Source organism: Diceros bicornis, chromosome X, assembly GCF_020826845.1.
Source record: "Diceros bicornis minor isolate mBicDic1 chromosome X, mDicBic1.mat.cur, whole genome shotgun sequence".
NCBI lineage: Eukaryota > Metazoa > Chordata > Mammalia > Perissodactyla > Rhinocerotidae > Diceros > Diceros bicornis.
In genome coordinates, this window is record NC_080781.1 from 135,151,067 (window position 1) to 135,171,509 (window position 20,443).

General features: G+C 39.6%; 1 protein-coding gene across 5 annotated transcripts in view; it reads left to right on the forward strand.

The window, feature by feature from the left end:
* The window catches only part of MTM1 (myotubularin 1), a 104,155-nt gene that overhangs the window by 58,373 nt on the left and 25,339 nt on the right, over positions 1–20,443 (forward strand). For all 5 annotated transcript variants that reach the window (XM_058534880.1, XM_058534883.1, XM_058534884.1 and 2 more), the window contains 4 exons: positions 7,493–7,576; positions 9,772–9,921; positions 14,358–14,546; positions 19,163–19,348. In XM_058534880.1, the coding sequence (XP_058390863.1) occupies positions 7,493–7,576; positions 9,772–9,921; positions 14,358–14,546; positions 19,163–19,348 (609 nt within the window). The remainder of the gene's footprint in view (positions 1–7,492; positions 7,577–9,771; positions 9,922–14,357; positions 14,547–19,162; positions 19,349–20,443) is intronic.

The window sequence follows — 20,443 nt, forward strand, 5'->3', positions numbered from 1 at the left end:
TGGTTGCAGCGCCATTTGTTGACTAATCCACTGATTGGAAATCCCACCTTTATCACACACTAAATTCCTCTATGTATTTGGTTTTATTTCTGAACATTTCTTTTCTTGCATTGGTCACTCTTCATGTACCAGTAATACTCTTTTAACTAGTGAGGCTTTTTTTTCCCATTCTTTTCCTCCCTACTTTTGCTCCACAGGCATTTACAGAATGTCTACATTATGGCTAGATGCAGGGAGCTAGAAATGATACCTACTCCCTGTCCCCAAGGAGTGCAGTTTTCCTGGATGATGTGGACAGAGAGATGCATACGATACAGATGCATATGCGCAGACTATCAGGGGAGCAGAAAATAGCGAGTTGGTATTGAGGAAGGCTTCCTGGAGGAGGCAAATCCTCAAAGACGAGTATGAGTGTTAGCCAGGCAGAAATGGTCATGGCAAACTGCGGGAACACTATGTGCAAATGCGAAGAGGCTGGGCACAGGCTGGACCTGCACAGGGGTTGGTGTGCACGTGGGTATAGTGGCAAGAGATGGTGCTGGAGGAGAAGGCTGAGAAGGCTTTTGGAAAGGCTCCCAAAGCTTGCAGAGCTTAATATGCCCCATCAAGAAGTTTCACTTTTTAACTGAAGGTGAAGGGAACCATTGAAGAGGTTTAAACAGGAGTGACGTGATTTGATTTCTATTTCAAAAAGATTACTTGGGCTGCAGCTTGCAGAGTGGGTAGAGGGGGGCAGGATTCCATTTCTGGGGATGTTTGTTAGCCCCCAAGGTGTGTGATGATGAGGGCTTGAAATGGGGCGATGGAGAGGACAGTAGAGAATGGATTTAAGAAAGATCTAGAAGATAAAATCAGTAGAATTTGTTGATTGACTGAATCTAGTTATGAGGTGGGATGGGAGGATAGAGAGGGAAGAATCCAGCCTGGCTAACCAGGTGGGTGGTGGGCCAAGTGGTTGAGATGGGGAATGTACGAGGGGAGTGAGGAAGAGGCAGCAAGTCTCATTTTAGATATGTTGAGTCACAAGTATCTGTGGGGCAACCAGGTATGGCTGTCTAGGAGGCAGGAGGCTACATAGAACTGGAGCTCTGGCCTGGGGAGAGGTTTATTTGGTAGGCCTGGTTGTGATCAGTGGCATTTTCATAGATGTGGCCAAAATTGCCAGGAGAGAGAAGTATAGTGAGAAGAGGTGCGGTAGGTGAACCCTGAGAAATGTCGGCCTTAAATGATTATGATCGTCGACAAGTAGTAAAGAATGCTCTTTTTCCAAATGGTTTCAAATGACATTTCAAATGTACTTTTGTGGTCCTTTTCTGAATAAATGAATATGTACACTTATATATGAAGGTAACTTGACCCAGGAATATTAAGCCTTTTTCCCCAGGGAAAATGGTAGAAATAGGACTAGGTGAATTATTTACAAAAACTAAATTATAAATGGTAATTTATGTGCTAGCTGCTTTTGAGCTATGAGACTAGTGTCAGATTTTTTGATTATATCACTTTTGGGGCAGTTGTATGAATTAACTTACTGTGTCAGGTCGTGTGAAATAGGCTGAAATCACTATCTAGCATGAAGATGTTACTTAGAATTATAAACTTTGCCAAGTTAAAATACCTCCTATGGTTCTTCCTTAAAAATTTAGGCTTTTTTCCCTAACTTTAATGAAAGCATTTTTTTTCTTTTACAAAGGGGTCGTGTTTCTTAAGTGTAATCTAAAAGATGAAAATGAGGGGCCGGCCCGGTGGCGCAAGCGGTTGGGTGCCCGCGCTCCGCTGCGGCGGCCCGGGGTTCGCTGGTTCGGGTCCCGGGTGCGCACCGACGCGCTGCTTGGTAGGCCATGCTGGGGTGGCGTCCCATATAAAGTGGAGGAAGATAGGCACAGATATTGGCCCAGGGCCGTCTTCCTCAGCAAAAAAAGAGGAGGATTGGCGGATGTTAGCTCAGGGCTGATCTCCTCACAAAAAAAAAAAAAAAAAAAAAAAAAAAAAGATGAAAATGAGGTAATTTTACCTTGCTTCACCCTTAAATGGTAGATGGAAGCTTTTAAGCAGATGAATGTCTTCAATTTAAGAAATCAAATTAGAAAAAAATGCTCACTTAAATTCCTGTTCAAACATTATAAAATTCTATCTGGAAAGAAGTAGTTAATGAATGGTCCCCTGAATTTTTAAGGCTAGGTATTCAGAGTCGTAGTTTGTTTGCTTCATAAACAGGGTCTGCTCTTCTTAAAATCATGTCCATTGATGACCGTGCCGTTGCATAGTGACAACATCGTTTGAAAGCACTGTTAAATCTACATAGCTTATCAGTTTATTCCTCTGAATACTATGAAAATTGTTTTCTTTTTTAACCGTCTTCCTTTTGAATGATATTTAACTTTTTAAAATCTGACTCGCAAACATCCAGTTCTGAGACACGACAAGTCTTTGGGGGAAGAGGCTGTCCGTGAGGGGCTTCATGAGATCTAGGAATCCTAATTCTGTGACAGACAGCTTTCCCTCCTCAAAGAAGGAAACTCATGAATCGTTCAACATTTATAGATTCGACTAAATGAAAATAAATCCAATCTAAATGTTTTCAGCTAGTCAGTGCATCTTTATATAGGTGCCATTTAAAAATAAGCGCTAATTAAGTGAAAGCTAAAATCTGTTGTCATTTCAGATTTTTCTCCCCAAAAGACACAGCAGTGATAAATGTAGCTACATTAAAATGACAAGTTACATTCTCTGTCAGGGCTGTTTTTATCCCCAGTGTGAAATCGGAGATTTTCATCTCAACTTTGTCCTTTAACATTTTTCAAATGTTACATTGTACTATTTTTAATCCTGGAAAAAATGCACATGATTGCTTTTTTTTTTTTTTAAGTCTCCATGCATGGTATCTCTTGACTAGTAGGAATCTGAATTGGTGAAATGCCCAAATACTAATATAGAGCCAAATAAAGGAAGAGCCGCTCCCTTGAAGCCAGGGGTGAGCGCTTGGGAGTGTATGTTTTCTGATGTCAGTTTCCTGGTTTGGATATTGTACTCTAGTCATGCAAGATGTTCACACTGGGGGAGGCTGAGGGGAGGGTGCATGGGACTTCCCTGTACATTTCTTTGCAATTTCTTGTGAATCTATAATTATTTCAAAATAATTTTTTTAAAAAAAGTAAAGCAGACCCCAAGGAGCTTGACCACACAGAACCCTCAGGCTAGATTCCTAAGTGTTCTGGAGTAGTCCTTGTGGCCCTTTAGGATCAGGGCGCTCGCCCCCTAGAGATTCTGGTTCCCTCGGGGTGAGGTGGGCACAGGCGTTGACTGGCACCCTGGGAAAGCACCCGCAGCCCTGATCCTGAGGCAGAGCCTGGGTGGGGGACCATGCCCTAGAAGAAAGCCAGGCAAGGCTTCCTGAAGCTCCAACTGAAAGCTGGCACTTTGCAGAACACTGCTCTGCTCTCGGACTGTGCTGAGCTGGGACTGAATCATTCTTGAGTTTTCCGTAGGCTGGGAAATGAAATTGGTGCTGGGACGGGTTCATGAAGTGGACTTTATTATTAGCCATTTCGCAAACCCGACTCCCTGCTTGATCCTCGTAAAGGGAAGTTCTCTAGAACCAGTTCTCTCCATGGGACTTCGGTGTCTCAAATACAGGGTCCAGATTGGCCCAAGGTTATAGTTAGGAATATCTGTGGAAACTGTCAACTTGCTAATAAACTACTAAAGACTCAAAGCCTTAACAAATGTATTATCTTTAAGAGAAGATAAATGACAGCTGAAGCCTCAAGACGTGTAACCTGTGTAGGTTTTGACAGTTTTCAAACAGGAACTTTAAGTAGGCTTCTAAGAGGTTACCACTTGTAGGGGATTTTGTACTTATTAATAATGAGATACAGGGGCCGGCCCCGTGGCTTAGTGGTTAAGTGCGTGCGCTCCGCTGCTGGTGGCCTGGGTTCATCCCTGGCGCACACTGACGCACCGCTTCTCCAGCCATGCTGAGGCGACGTCCCACATACGGCAACTAGAAGGATGTGCAGCTATGACATACAACTATCTACTGGGGCTTTGGGGGAAAAAATAAATAAATAAAATTATTAAAAAAAATAAAAAAATAATGAGGTACAGACGAATGTGTTTGTTATTCTTGCTTTAATGCTTCATAGTTTTGTTTTTTTGTTGTTTTTTTAAATATCCACCTTTGTGTTACTCTGTTGAGAGCTTGAGTTTCAAAATTCTTGCTTTGTTCTCTTATCTGAATCTTTAAGGAAAAAGTAAAAATTAAAATATCTGGGAAGTCAGTCCTGGTATATTCAACTTTAGAGAATATCAGCATTGATTCTTTAGAATGCTTGCTTCAGTAGAGCCAAGTAGTTTATGGACAGCGTAGTTTTTAAAGAAAAACACAGTGTGAACACTAACAAGTAATGCCTTTCTAAAAATATATGTTCTTGTAATTATAAGCTAATTTATTTGGATGTTTAAAATATTAGTTTAAGCACCTGGTCCTTTTTACCTTAAGCTTCAATTCAATATCAGATGTGTTGCTATGTATTTCATGACAAGAAATATCTGGCTATTATGTGATTCATAAATTTTCCTGAAATATTTGAGGTCCAAGTCTGGCTCTTAGCATGAAGAGTAACCTGGGCGCTGTTTCCGTCGTCGAGTTCTCGTAGGTGTGTTTCAGGGGTAAAGGATGCCAACTCATTGACTCATCCTATATATCTGGATGTCACTCAGAATGCGAAGTGTCATTCCAGAATGATTTCATGAGAAAGGCCACCTGATATGTTGCTACCATGAGGACATTGCAACATTCTCATATTAATGACAAATTTTTATATTACTTGTATTCAGAGTTCTCTTAAACATATTAAAGAAATTATGGAGGTAATTTTTGTTTGGGCTATATACCTCTTATCTTCTGATGACAATTTTATAAACTTATGCTTATCAGTAACTTTAATATAAGATACAAGAAAATATTTGAAGCAAAAAAGGAATTGCTGTATTATTAGTGATTGAGAAATAGTAAGTTATGTTGAAAATGCTGCTGACAAGTGAAAGGACACTGATAGCATTAATACACATGATTTTTCTGGAGGGAAAGCTTTATCTGGCCTTTGAGTTAGCAGTTTTATTCTTTGTTTTTAAAAGGCTGCCATATTTGCTTGAGTTTCATGGGAAAGATGCAAACAAAAATCGTGTCGAGATCAGGAACTTATTTCAAGAAAGTAGTTTCTAGGTTTTCTTCTAAAGTGAGTGACAGTCCAGCCTTATGTCTCAAACCATCTGCCATCTACAAGTATGTCAACAGCACAGCACTCAGCTGTATTGAGTTTTTACCTGTGCCAGGTTTAGTATCTGGTGCTCAGATGTCACTGAGAGAATGCTTAGTTATGTTCTGTAGATTCTGTTTATGGATAAAGAAGTATAGCATACATTTTAATGCTGTTTTCACCAAAACTCCCTCTGTCTTTGAGTTAAACTTCAGTTAACAGAAATCATTTGTTTTCCACAGTGATACTGAATAATTAAGTATTGCTGTGGGTTCAATATCAGGTAAAGCCTCAAGGAATTGCATAGCTAGATCGGCGTCATTACTAACATGTGGTCAGCATGCTCTCCATCACAGAATACGCAGCACTTGAGCCTAGCACTGCCAGAGTTGAGACCTGCTGAGGGTACCACATGCTTTAGAAAGTTCAAGAAGACAGTCCAGAGAGCATGTTCTTTATCAGTTTTTACCTTAAACCTCTTGTCACTTAAATATAGAAAACTGTTGCTGCTGAGTGATGCTTTTCCAGAAATTCTCTGTAATGTAGGGGAGGGAATTCTAACATTCAAAGTGGTAGGCTGATAACAGAGGAAAATGGGTGGGAAGGAAGATACTTAGAGGAAAAGTGCCCAGCCATGGCGCCTCCAGAGAAAGCGTTTGTGCAGGGGCTGTATAAGACTTCACATTTCCCTTCAGTCAACAAATATGTATTCTGCCTACTAAGGGCCAGACACTGTTCCAGTTCCTGGGGATACAGAATGTGTAAACAAAGCAAGTGTCTGCCTTCATGGAGCCCATGTTCTGGGGGAGGGGTGAGGAAGGTCCAACAGTAAACAAACAAGTAAATATATATATAATATGTCAAATGGTTATAAGCGATAGGAGGAAATAAAACAGGAAGGAGAATAGGGGCTGCTGTTGTGAGTGTAGCATGTTGTTTTTCTATAGGACGTCCAAGAAAGTCTCATTGATTAGGGTTACATTTGAGCAGAGATTTGAAAGAAGTCAGAGAGAAGCCATGAGAGGAAAGGATTCCAGACAGCTGGAAAGAGCAGATGCAAAGGCCCTGAGGTTGGTGTGTACTTGGTGCTTTTGGGGAGCAGCACTGGAGGCCAGTGTGGTTGGATTGGAGTGAGCAAGCGGGAGAGCAGAGATGTGGTGCGGGATGTGGTCAGATGGTGGACAGTTGCATAGGCCATTGGAAGGACTTCCACTTTTACTCCAAGTAAGATGGAAAGCCACAGAAGGATTTGGGGCAGGGGAATGACCTGACCTGACTTAGGTTATGATACTATTACTCTAACTTTAGAGATAAAGATGAAAGCAGGGGACCAGTTCGGAAGTTGGTATTATAATCCACATGGGATATGATAGATGCTTAGACCAGGGTGGTAGCAATGAGGTGATGAGGATAACACCAAGGTTTTTGACTCAATCAACTAGAAGGATGGGGCTCTCATCTACTGAAATAGGGAGGCTGTGGGGAGGAGCTGAATTGGGTAGAGGGAGTCAAGGGCTTTGGATGTGTTAAGTTCAGAGTCTTCCAGATGCCTCTTAGGCAGTCTGGGGTTGTGGAGTGGATGCTTGGATGGCCAATCTGGAGATCAGAGTGAGGGCTGGAAAGCGATCAATATTTAGGAGTCACTAGGGTATGGATGGTATTTGAAGCTGTGAAATTCATCAATATCACCTCAAGAGAGAACATAGAGAAGAGATGAGAGCTCTGAGTCCGTCATCTCACAGACATCAGGGCATTGATTCAGAATCCACAGAGAACAGTTAATTAAGCATTTGCCTAACATCTTATCTCTTTTTTAGTAGATAAACACATCATTGTTCTCTTTTGAGACAGTTGCACTCTTTAATAATCATTCCTGAAATTATTTTCTTTTTTTTTTTAGTGGCTTTTACCTGATCGATTGCTAATACTGTTTAAAATTGATAGGCATATTTTGGTCTGGAAATCTGATTTTTGTGGAACATCAGTTTAAAAAAAAGTTAAAAGAGATGTTTGTAGCTGTAGAAAATTGAGGTCTCCAAAGTAATTATTACTCAAGATAGAAGGTAGTGTAACTCTAGTCTGAATTTCCCACTGATATTTCTTTGTTAAAAGTCTCAGTTTGGGTTGTCATTTCATGGTAGGCAGATCTGGTGAAAAATCAATGGAGTCTTAGTAGACAATTATTTCCTTCACACTGAACTTTAAATCCTTTTTTTTTTTGCCTTTTCCAGCCAATATTTGCCTTTTTAAATGAAGAAAAGTTTAACGTGGATGGATGGATGGTTTATAATCCAGTTGAAGAATACAGAAGGCAGGTGAGTCAATAAGTACTCTGACATGTGGCGAATCTCAAACGTGCATGGTGATGATGTGTCATCACTCATGCTCTTTGAGACTCAATGACGTCTTCGCTAGATATATTTTAATGGCAGTGGTATAATATACCTTATTCTTTTTTCCTATTACTATGTAATTTATGACCTCATTTCATGGCCATATTCAAGCTGCGTTTAAGGCTGGATAGCAAAGTTCTATTGCTTTCCCTTATGTGAAGAGCATCAGTTATATGTTGTTTGTGAAATGAATCAAATACTTGGAGTCTAGAAAAGTCAAATTCTGTACCCCACTATTTAGGAGTTGATGTTACTATATATTTATATATTTGGGAGCTTAACTGTTACTGGCAGTTAGATTTGAATTATATTCATTCCAGTTTGCAAATTCAAATGAATTAGAACTACTTTCCTGCAGTGATGACTTTTCCAAGAAAGCTTTGATGAATGTATATTAGAATTGCCTTTACTGCTCTCCTATGTAAACACCTACATGCATGTTTATTTGCTGTAATGAAGGCAAGAGGTTTGATATAATGTTGCTGTTTATGGAGAAAGGGCTCTTGTAGCATTTTTGTGAAGAAGAGCCTGTGCATGTTATGTAACAAGAGTTGCAATTTGACCTCTAGTATAACTAAATCTATAGGACAGCCAGGAGTTTTGTGATGGAGATTTTTATAATTCTTATTCTACAAAGCTCTTAAAATAATTGGGAAATTTTGTTGAATGAGCTTTGAGAATCAAATCAAGCCAAGTTGCTTTATATGAAACGGCAGGGAATGTAAAATAAAATTGCAGAACCCTAGACTTAAGAACCTTCTAACCACCACCTCCACTAAGAAGCACCTGGTTGATTTCCTTTTTTAGTCTTGATCAGTGGTTTGCGTGTTCGTAAGCAGATTTGATGCTCAGGAATGTGGGTGTGGGAAGTTTCTCTCTAGAGCACGTCTATGAGGTAGTGTGTCCTAGTGCTTCAAGAAATCAGCTTTAGACTGTTAAGTTTTCAAAGGCTATGTATACCTCTCATTTTAATGACCTCTGCTCTAGGTCAGTTATTGAGGCAGAAGAAGGACCATTAAAACATTTTTCATGTTTTGGAGACCTCGGTGGCATTATGTATTAAAAACATTTGTACCTTATTTTTGGAGTGTTAGTGACAATATTAAGACTTATTTTTCAGTTCAAAGCTTCTAGCTTGAAACAAAACAGTTCCTGTTTTCAAGATTGCATGTATATCTGAACTGTTGAAAGTATTTTGTTCTAGACTGCCATTATATTCCATCTTTTTTTCTTATAACTTTCTGATGGGACTTATAACTCTCTAATTGGACTCAGCGTCAGACTCATCTGTTTGGTCGGTGGTCTATAGGGCCAGACCTAAAGAAAAGGTACAATGTCTTTCCCCAAAGCGAGCACCCACATAGCTCACTTTTGTGTGTCCATTTGTGTATTTGTGAGTATGGGGAGAGAATATTCCACCACCTCTGGATCTTGTCCATACTAGATACAATTTTGTGGGTAGACGATAGGTTGGGAAGTGTCTTCCATGGCTCCCTGTCACATTAGCAGTCTGCTTAGAATGCAAATTACTGTATTTCTCACACAACCTTTAGGGCGATCACCCATCCCAAACAACTTGATTGAACAAACTCTTACGAGGTGGCGAAATGAGCCTCCCCAGAGGGGTTTCCTTTACTTCCCCTCTGTGGCTTTCTTCATAAACTTGGCCTCTTTCTACTTTGGAGCAGACTGAAGCATTCACTCTGTTTTGAGTAGGGAGAGGAAGTTGCCTGATCTCTTTTCTACCCTTGATTAAACACAGATTATACCATGTACTTTTCTTTGGGGTGGGGGGGTGCACAGGTGGGGGATGAACTGGGGTTTATCTTTATTGTACAAGTAGTGAAGAATAGCTTGACATGAAGTAAAGGAAGATCTCAAATTCAAGAGAATTGGTATTTACCAATGATAGTTTAGAGTTATGGAAACCACCAGTGTTTTGTCTTGTGTTCTTATGTTGTCTGGATTATTGATTTGGCCCCCTTATTATAAATCGGTAGACTGTCACGCCCCTGTGCTCAAAGAGGCATGTGCAAATTCTGCTAGAAAGGAGAACCAAGACCGTATCCAGAGATGAAGTCATACGGTACTGACTGGGACTTCCTTTTTTCCTGCAGGGCTTGCCCAATCATCATTGGAGAATAACTTTTATTAATAAGTTCTATGAACTGTGTGACACTTACCCTGCTCTCTTGGTGGTTCCATATCGTGCCTCAGATGATGATCTCAGGAGAGTTGCAACTTTTAGATCCCGAAATCGAATTCCAGTGAGTACTGCAGTTAATGTTTTTTTTCAGAGTACCTTTTTTTCCATAAGAATGGTAGTCAAGTAATTCAAAGAAACGCTCATTTGGAATTTCAATCCAACAAATGATTATCAAGTGCCTTCTGAATGCCAAGCACCACGCCAAATGGGAAAAGAAGGAAGACAGCACCTGCCTTCCAGGAGCTCACAATCAAGGATGGAGAACAAACGCAAGTAATTTTTACACGAGAGAGGGTATGAGTAATGTTGTCATACATAAACCAAGTGCTACGGGGAAGGACAGAGGGAAGGAAAGGTCTTTGTGGTTTTTGTCTTTGTAGCACAGTGCCTGACATAGGATAGGCTCTTGATAAATGTCAGCTGAGTCATGCTGGAAACTACGCACTGTCTTATGTTATAGAGCTATATGTACAGGCTTTTATGTATGCTCACCTTTATTGGATTAGCTTATCCTCGTCACATTTGCAAGCTGCCTTAATACCATCAGCAAACTGGAGTCAAGTGTACGTTATTTCGGACAGTATACTTACGGTATCATTGGACCTAATTCACAAAGTTCTCCTTGACTCTTCAATATTTATGTATGAGTCATACTGTCTACTCTGTATACATAAATTTTATCGACTAAAAATTTCGAGAATTTTTTCCCCTCTGTTAATTTTCAGGGCATGTCATAATAAGTACATTGTTTTGTTTTGTTTTGGTTTTTCAACAAGGGTTGAAGAAATTAAGATTTAATGTCACTTTGCCTTTAACTTCCAGGTCTAAACATATTTGTCCTTAAAAGGATATTTGTGTAAAACTTTAGTACACTGTCAACATAATATGAATTGTAACTTTTAAATTTTACTTGCTTCTCTAATTATGAGTGTCCATTCATGTCTTCAAGATATATATTGTACTTGAAAGTATATTCTTTAGCTCATTTTGCTAGAACATGGTGCTAACGAAGCTAGAGTTACAAGTTCACTCCTCTTGTGCTCTGTTTAGAAATACTTTTCTGTGCCATAGCCACAGACTCCTCCCCTGCCCTGGCCAGCTGTCTTGCTAAATACGTGCCTTGCCCACTGGGAGAACTGGGCTAGGGCAGCGTGGATCGATTTTGTTCAATCCTTCATTCAATTAATATTTATTGAACATCTACTGTGTCAAAGGTGTGTGTGTGTGTGTGTGTGTGTGTGTGTGTGTGAATTTCATGGGATTGTGGGCAAGAGAGGAAATGAAACAACTGTTCTGAGTCCACTGTGCTCAGGCTGCCATCTTGATCCAGTAGTTCCTCCTATTCTGAGTGAATGAGAGCCCACTACAGAGCAAATAGAATGCTTAACTTTTTACATATTTATCCATTTTAGTGATCCTTCTTACTTTGTGATGGCCACCAGTTTGCATTTATTTTTCCTAACAAAACTAAGGCTCAGCTGTCCATCACCTCTATATCTTTATTGATTATCATGCTTAATAATATCTAATAGTAGATATTTTATATTCAGGTTTTTTTAAAGCCCATATAAAAATACAAAAAGAATTGATGAGAAAGCAATCTTATTATTTTGTGTGTAAATAAGATACAAACTGTTATAAAATATCACTGAATGATGAAATAATCCACATGCATTAATGTTCCCATTAATGGATACATATTCCTTTGTTCTTAAACAGGTTTATTTTTAACATATAAGTAATACATATTTATTTTAGACATTTTAGAAAATACTGGTAAACAGAAAAGAGTCTGCCACCTAGTGAAAACCACAGTTAACATTTTGGTATATGTCCTTCCAGAATTCCTTCTATGCATGCATATTTTTATTTGAAAAAAATGAAATTATTCTGTAATTTCTGTCTCAGTCTGATTTTTCTACCTAGCATTATCTTGAAAAGAACTTTCCACACTGATAAATATCTACTCATATGTCAGTGTGTATACATACCATAATGCATTAAATCAGTTTTCTACTGTGGGACATCTAGGCTTTTTTTAATCTTTTGCTATTATAAACAATGCTATGATAAACATCTGTTAGTGGCTAAATCTTTGTGTATACCCTTAATTATTTATGGCTTCTAGATATTAACTTTAAGAAGAATAACCTAATATGGTACCATATGCTTTAAAAGCATGCATAGTAGTTGATATTGTGAAATAAGCATGATTTGTACCTGATCAGCTATACTGCAAGCATTCTTTTTAAAGGTTAGTTGAGATCCCAAAAGAAAAAGAAGGTAAGAGATGAAACAACTCATAAGAATAGCATTTCCTAATATGGCCTAGTGAGTCCAGTCTTAAGTCTCCGAGAAGAGAGAAGAGGGACGGAAGAAGGGAGGGTACTGGTGGCACAGGACAGTTTCTTGCATATGACCCAATTTAAATTTAAAACTTGCTGAGGGTCTTTCTCAAATGATAAGTCTCTTGCATGTGTAGTGACTTGCTCTTTTGAAAGTCATCTCATATCAAATCATCACATTGTACACCTTAAATTACACAGTGTTATAGGTCAATTATATCTCAATAAAGCTGGAAAAATTAAATTAAAAATAAATACAGGGGCCGGCCCGGTGGTGCAAGCGGTTAAGTTTGTGTGCTCCGCTGCGGCGGCCGGGGTTCGCCGGTTCGTATCCTGGGCACGCACCAATGCACTGCTTGGCAAGCCATGCTGTGGCGGCGTCCCGTATAAAGTGGAGGAAGATGGGCATGGATGTTAGTCGAGGGCCGCTCTCCCTTGGCAAAAAAAAAAGAGGATGATTGGCAGATGTTAGCACAGGGCTGATCTCCTCACAAAAAAAATGAATAATAATAAAATAAAATAATATAAAATAAAATAAATACATACATAAAAGTGATTTCATGTCTTTTATCTCTCTTGAAGCAAAGGCCATAGGAGGTAGGCAAGGCAGGTCTCGTCTCCACGTTATAGATAGAAAATGGAGCTTGAGGAAGGCCAGTGCTTTTCCCAAGGCTTCCCAGTTCTGAGCCTTTGGACTCTTAGTGAGGGGCCGCAATGGTGTTTTTAAGTGGTCTCTGGCATGGCACAAAGATTCAATGAATGAGTGTTCATTCTTGTCATCATATAATCTTTTCTCACTAATCCCTTGTCATTATTATGTACATCGATTTTTTATGAACATCAATGCTTGTCATTTGCCATCGTGGAGGGGATAACTTCAAAGATGACAGTGTATTTGGCCTTGTGTTAAGTGAGCTGAAATAGTTCTGCTTCTTTAGTTCTTGTGTCTACTTTTCATAGTTTTTCGTATCTGACTTCACTGGCCGCCTGGCCTGCCTCTAGAAGCTACCTTGAGCCAGCGTCCTGCACTGTGCTAGGTGCTTTACAGGCATTCTTCATTCGGTCCTCCCGGCAGCCCATGCAGTAACGTTGCTCTCCGTTTGAAGAAAGAGGAAAGGGAAGGGACAGGAGCTGGGAACCCAGTGCCCAGGTTAGAGCCTGGGACAGACAGGTACCCGCCCCCAGAGCCCATGCTATTGCCCACTACGCTCACCTCCTGGCTCCTCCGTTTTTTTTTTTTTAACAGCTTTATTGAGATCTAATTCACCTACCAAACAATTCACCCATTTAAAGTGGACATGATGTAATCTATGCAGAAATAGAAGTACAATGATGTACACCTGAAATTTTTACAATGTTATAAACCAATGTTACTGCAATAAACAAAAAATTTAAAAAAAAATAAAAAAAATAAAGTGGACAATTCTATAGTTTTTGTTGTATTACATTATTAGCCACCTTTGACAGATATTATTTCTCGTGTGCTATGAGCTGGGAAACCAGATATCAAATGTGCTAGGCTTGTGTGTAAAATTAGAGAAGATTGATTCTGAGTAAAGGCTCGAAGAGCTGTGCTAGGAGTTGGATATCTAAGCTTTATTGTGGACAGTCTGGCAGCTTTTTTGGTTGTCCTAAGATCTTTTTTGCTTCCTTTGAGTTCCCCCCTGCCCCACCTTCGTGTTAGATTCTAGAATTGAGAGTGTTGGGAAAATGACCTGTAGACATGAGTTGGTATTATGAGAAGTATACGGTACCAGAGATGATTTCCTGTACTTCTCACTTTTTGCTAAAGCTGTTTCTGTGTGATAACAAATCCAGTGGAAGTTACAGAATTGAAATAATATCAGAAGCTTCCTATTTCCTTCAAGTGATATAATTTTTTTAGGTAAGCATTTTACTTCTATTAGATGTGGTGCTAATTAGGAAAAGACTAGTAAAGGGATTGTTATTCTCATTGTCTTGGAGCAGTCACCATTGTTAAATTTCTGTTTCTGGGTGAACACAGTGAAATCACAGGTGAACAAGTTTTCCATTTCAGCAAAATCAGGTTCACTTCATCATGATTGTTAGTGCTTTATTTTTTATAGTTTTAATTATTTTCTCGAGATTTGGTTTTTTCCTTGATAGCTTAAAATTTCTGAACTAACCATAGGTGCTGTCATGGATTCATCCAGAAAACAAGACGGTCATTGTGCGTTGCAGTCAGCCTCTTGTTGGTATGAGTGGTAAACGAAATAAAGATGATGAGAAATACCTCGACATTATCAGGGAGACTAATAAACAGATTTCTAAACTCACGATCTATGATGCAAGACCCAATGTAAATGCAGTGGCCAACAAGGTGAGTACATTTAATGATGTAAATAGAAACTTATCTTACGTGTGGCGTGTGGTGTTTGCATGAATGGTTTTGCCGTGGTATGTCAACATGTGGGTTAAAGTTAATAGTTAAACTTAGTTTAAATAAGAAAACTAGTTTACTTAGGTAGAAAGTAGTTTTAGTCTCAGAACGTATTTTAAACAAAAGTTGAATATATTAAAATCAAATGAAAAGAATCTTCAGGTAAATTAGGTAAGTCTAGAACTATAAGGAACTTGAATGTTGGCCAGAATCTTAGGCAAAAGTTAGAATCTCTTTGGAGCTTTATAGGCTGTTGACACTCACTCTCAATGTGTACACTCTTGAAGCATCTGTGAGGAGTGGTGGGAAGCTAAGATTGTTAAAATCTTAAATTTGTAGCTTTATCAAAACAGTCTCTTTACTATACTCATAAATGTGTATTCTCATTTATATAAAATAATTCAAGAAATGAGTAGATCTATGTATGTGATTTTTACAGTTACAGACACAGTGTTGTTATTTTCAAAGAAATCTGTCTCAGTTGTCTTCTTGGCCTTCTTAAGCAGAATATGCTGAATGCCCCTAAGGTTAGTTGGAGTCATCATTGTGAACATTGGTGACTATACCATGTCGCCTTCAGGAGCTCCTCAGAAGCTGCTGCGAGGTCTAAGGCTGTTTGCCCCTACGCTAAATGGCCCCAGATTGATATGCTTTTTACATTCAATTTCTCCTTTTTGTTTTGTTGTTCTCCTTCTCCCGTTATTTCCAGCTGTCACTTCCAAGTGCTCACAGTGTGCCTGCCCCTAGTTGTTCACCCCCGTTGCACCTTTCAGATTCATCGTTTCTCGTCAGCTTTAGGCTTAAACGTCATCAAGTTGAATCCCTTGCTTATCTCGAGGTCATTTTTCTGGCATCTTCAATTATTCAGAGCACAAGACAAGAACCTGAAAGCACAACAAGTCCTCGAGCAGCTCAGACAGACGCAGCAGCTTCCTAAATGGAACCTGTGACGTCTGTCTACACGAGTGTGTGTAGGACGGCGTGTGTGGGGGCTCTGCTTGTCATTATTTGCACACGGATCATCATCTTACACCTTTACTCCTGGGGAGCCCCTCCGCCCCTTGTGTGCTCTTGGACCGGCTGTTTGTTACTACAGTTGGTTTTGGTTTAGGTAATGAAGATGACTTTGAAATTATATGTAAAGCAATCAGGAAGTGAAATTGATATGTAAATTAGGAATTATAAGTAAAACATTTAGAAATTAAGTCTAAATATGAATATCTTTTTGGATTATTCTTAACGTTATATATTTCTGTTCCTGCTATCCTTCATACATAATTCAGAGTTGAATACATGTATAAAACACAGTATTTCCATGTATACATTTAGCCTGAAATAGATATGATGTAACATTAAAATGAGGTATTCAGAAAGAATATTTTAAAATATTAAAATGTATAAAATGAATACCTTCATCATATTAACTCTAAATTTCATTGTTATAGCAGTAGAATTCTTGAATGCCTTTTGAACACTCAGGAAATATGCCTGCGTTTCTAGTCCTCTTAGGAATGAAGGGAAGGAAAAAATTAAGGGAAAAAAACTAGGCTTTGAAGATGTCTGCATCATTCTTTCAGAACCACATGCAGGTTCCTCCTCCCTCAGCTGTGTCTCTACCCTAGTCATCTATATCCATAGCAACAGGCCTTTGGACTTTTATGTTGTCGTACTAGGTAATCTGGGTTGTTCTTTTTTAATGAATGGAAAAAAACTGAAAAGAAGACTTCAAAAATAACCAGAGATGGAGAATTTGAACTTTTGGGAACTCAATCTATGCTTGACTAATTGATTTTTACCCTTCTGACTTCTGTTCTCTTTGGACCTAATTGTTCCTCCCTTGTGGATATTAAGAAATTTACAACCCCAGATGTAACAAGCAACATCTCACCATTTTAAATTAAACAAACCAACCCCTGGGGTAGCTAAGATCCGGCCCCAATCTGTTTCAGTTTTGTGGCGGTACACTGTGGTGAATTAAAGCGGGACTGTATTAGTGTCTGTTTTTACCAGAAACCTTGGCAATGAGTGATAAGTATATTTTCCTTTTAGTTTTTCACATATTATCTTCAGTTATTTGTGAAAGAAACTCCAGTGTGGAGAATCTCTTTGAGAATCACTGTAAATGTTTAAAAGCCCCCTGTGCAGAGGGGCAGGCCTTCTGTCAGTGGGAGGGTGATGTGTTGTTGCGTTATAGGCTTCCAGTGCTAGCAAAACTTAGGCTCGCCCTTTCCTCTCAGGCCCTGGGCCTGCAGTTCACGAAAGCAACTGCCAGGTGGAGAGGAGCAGCTTTGTCAGGACCTCCCATTGGAGCTGCCGGGTGTTATTCCCTGAGGCATGGCTAACCAAGAAGAGGGCAGTGTGCCTGATTTGTCTGTTTATTCATTAGGTAATAACTTTTGAAAACAACAAATTGAATGTTTGTTGTCTACTTACTACTGATGCTATTTATAGCAAGCTTTAAAAATAAATTTCTGTCTAAATAAAATATATTTTCTCACCTAGAGTCTGTGGAGACCAAGGCCTCTAGCTTGTACATAGGTCTCCAGGTTTGAAGTTCAAGTGGCAGCCTTACTTCTACTGCAGGAAACGTTCTCTGTGACTAACTCTGGAAAACCACATAGGCTGCACGTTGGCCCTTCTGTCTCGAGTTACAAGTTTATATTCCTTCTGTTGTTACAAATAAAAACAAAAGGGGCGTGATGTAGTGAGAGCACATCTGTCTGGTGCCTTCCCCTTTACTCTTCGGTTCCAGGCACGTTTCCCTGTCCTCTTGTTACAGACACTCCAGAGTTAGTATAACTTTGCTTTGACTGTATATTTACCTTTACTGGTGAGTTTACACATTCATATGTTTTTACAATGTTAATTAGCATCCTTCATTACAGCTTATAGAATATTGCTTTCTTCAAAAGACTCTGAATCATTTAACTTTTTCTTAAAGGGCCAGAGGCTACATGTTGCATGGCATTTAACAACATTAAGCAGGGGGCTGGCCTCATGGCCTAGTGGATAAGTTTGCCACACTCTGCTTCGGCAGCCCAGTTTGGTTCCCAGGCACGGACCTATACCACTCATTGGCGGCCATGCTGTGACAGCGTCCCACATACAAAATAGAGGAAGATGGGCACAGATGTTGGCTCAGGGCTAATCTTCCTCAAGCAAAAAGACGAAGATTGGCAACAGACGTTAGCTCAGGGTGAATCTTCCTCATCAAAAAACAGAACAAAACAAACAAACAAAAACATTAAGCAGAATGTAGCCAGATTCCTAAACAAAATCATAGCATTTCTTTTTGTCTATGTGGAAAACAGGCATCTTCACCATGCCGTGAGGGTAAACCAGTGCCTGCGCTGGCAAGTTAATACTTGTAGGTGCTGTGGTAGGTGGCAGCCATCTTGTCTCTCCTTGAAACCTTTTGATTTTGTTTTTGTTTTTGTTTTTTTGGTGAGGAAGATTGGCCCTAAGCTAACATCTGTTGCCAGTCCTTCTCTTTTTTCTGAGGAAGATTGGCCCTAGGCTAACACCTGTGGCCCATCTTCCTCTACTTTATATGTGGGACGCCTGCCACAGCATGGCTTGATAAGCGGTGCATAGGTCCGCGCCCGGGATCTGAGCCTGGGAACCCTGGGCATCCGAAGCAGAACGCGTGAACTTAACCGCTATGCCACCAGGCTGGCCCCCAGCCTTTTGTTTTTTGAGGGCCCACTATGGGCAGCACTCTGTCCTTGGTGTTTGTGTAGAAGACAGATAGCAGTCATGGTGCACTAGAAAGGGTTCACACTTTGAAGTCAGGCAACTTAAATTCTACTGATCACCTGTGTGACTTTGGGGATAGTTAAATAGCATCTCTTCTCATTTGCAAAATGGGGATAGTAATACCTATCTTGCAGCATTGCTGCAAGAGTTAGATAAAATTATGTAAAGCAAGAATCAGTATCTGGGACGTCATAGGGGCTCATTAAATGGTGGCTGGTGTTAGCTGTTATAGAACATGACTCCTTTTAATCCTGTGAGACCTAGGTAGTATTATCCCTTATTCTACAGGAGAGGACGTTGAGGCTCAGAGAGGTTAAGTGCCTTGCCCTAGATCACACAGCAAAGAGGGGCTGAAGCTGACCTGTCAACGTGGGTCCGTCTGACTCTAAAGCCTGTTGTTTTCCCCTAGCCCATTGTGTCCCAGGTGAGCACTGCCAGTGCCTCCCCCTGCAGAGTACTGTTACACAACTGATGGAGGATGAGGACCATTCAGACCCACTCTTGCCTTTCCAGATTTGGAAGAAGAGCTAGTAATTATAGAACATTCTGAGAATGATTTTTTCTCGCAAATATAGATCCCCGGGAAATTGCCAGCCTGCCATCTTTTTTCTAGCTCAAAGTGTGACTAATGTTGTTGAGGCTTAGTGTTAGATGGGAAGTCAAGTCACATCAATTATTGTGTCTAAGTTGGAGGGTTTTAGGTTGAGATTTGGAGGACCAATAACTTATGAAATATTTGTGTAAGTTACTGATGCAGTAGAAAACCCAACTGACTGTTTGTATATCTTGTTGTTTCTTAGGCAACAGGAGGAGGATATGAAAGTGATGATGCATATCATAACGCCGAACTTTTCTTCTTAGACATTCATAACATTCATGTTATGCGGGAATCTTTAAAAAAAGTCAAAGACATTGTTTATCCTAATGTGGAAGAATCTCATTGGTTGTCCAGTTTGGAGTCTACTCATTGGTTAGAACATATCAAGGCAAGTATATTTTTTTAAAAAGATTTACATATGTGAAAAAGAAAGTAATTGTTTACTGGAACACAAATATATTTTTATTGATGTTTTAATAGTTTATAACATTGTGAAATTTTTGGTTGTATATTTTTGTTTGTCCATCACCATATATATGTCTCCCTTCACCCCTTGTGCCCACTCCCTACCTCCACTGCCCCTGGTAACCACAATACAGTTTTCTCTGTCCATGTGTTGGTTTATATTGCACATATGAGTGAGATCATACAGTGTTTGTCTTTCTCTTTCTGGCTTATTTCACTTAACATAATACCCTCCAGGCCCGTCCATGTTGTTGCAAATGAGACGATTTTGTCTTTTTTTTATGGCTGAGTAGTATTCCATTGTGTATATATACCACATCTTCTTGATCCAATCATCAGTTGAGGGACACTTGGGTTGCTTTCACTTCTTGGCTATAGTGAATAATACTGCAGTGAACACAGGGGTGCATAAGCCTGTTTGGATTGTTGATTTCAGGTTCGTTGGATAGATTCCCAGTAGTGGAATGGCTGGATCATAGGGCATCTCTATTTTTAATTCTTTGAGGAATCTGCATACAGTTTTCCATAGAGGCTGCACCAGTTTGCATTCCCACCAGCTGTGTTTGAGGGTTCCTGTTTCTCCACATCCTCTCCAACATTTGTTTTTTGTCTTGGTGATTATAGCCGTTCTAACGGGCGGGAGGTGATATCTTAGTGTTGTTTTGAGTTGCATTTCCCTGATGATTAATGATGTTGAACATCTTTTCCTGTACCTATTGGCCATCTGTATATCTTCTTTGGAGAAGTGTCTGTTCATTTCCTCTGCCCATTTTTTTATCGGGTTGTTTCTTTTTTTGTTGTTCAGTTGTGTGAGTTCTTTATATATTATGGAGATTAGCCACTTGTCAGATATATGTTTTGCAAATATTTTCTCTCAGCTGGTGGGTTGTCTGTTCATCTTGATTCTGGTCTGATTTGTCTTGTAGAATCTCTTTAATCTGATAAAGTCCCACTTGCTTATCTTTTCTTTAGTTTCCCTAGTCTGGGTAGGCATGTCATCTAAAAAGATTCCTTTATG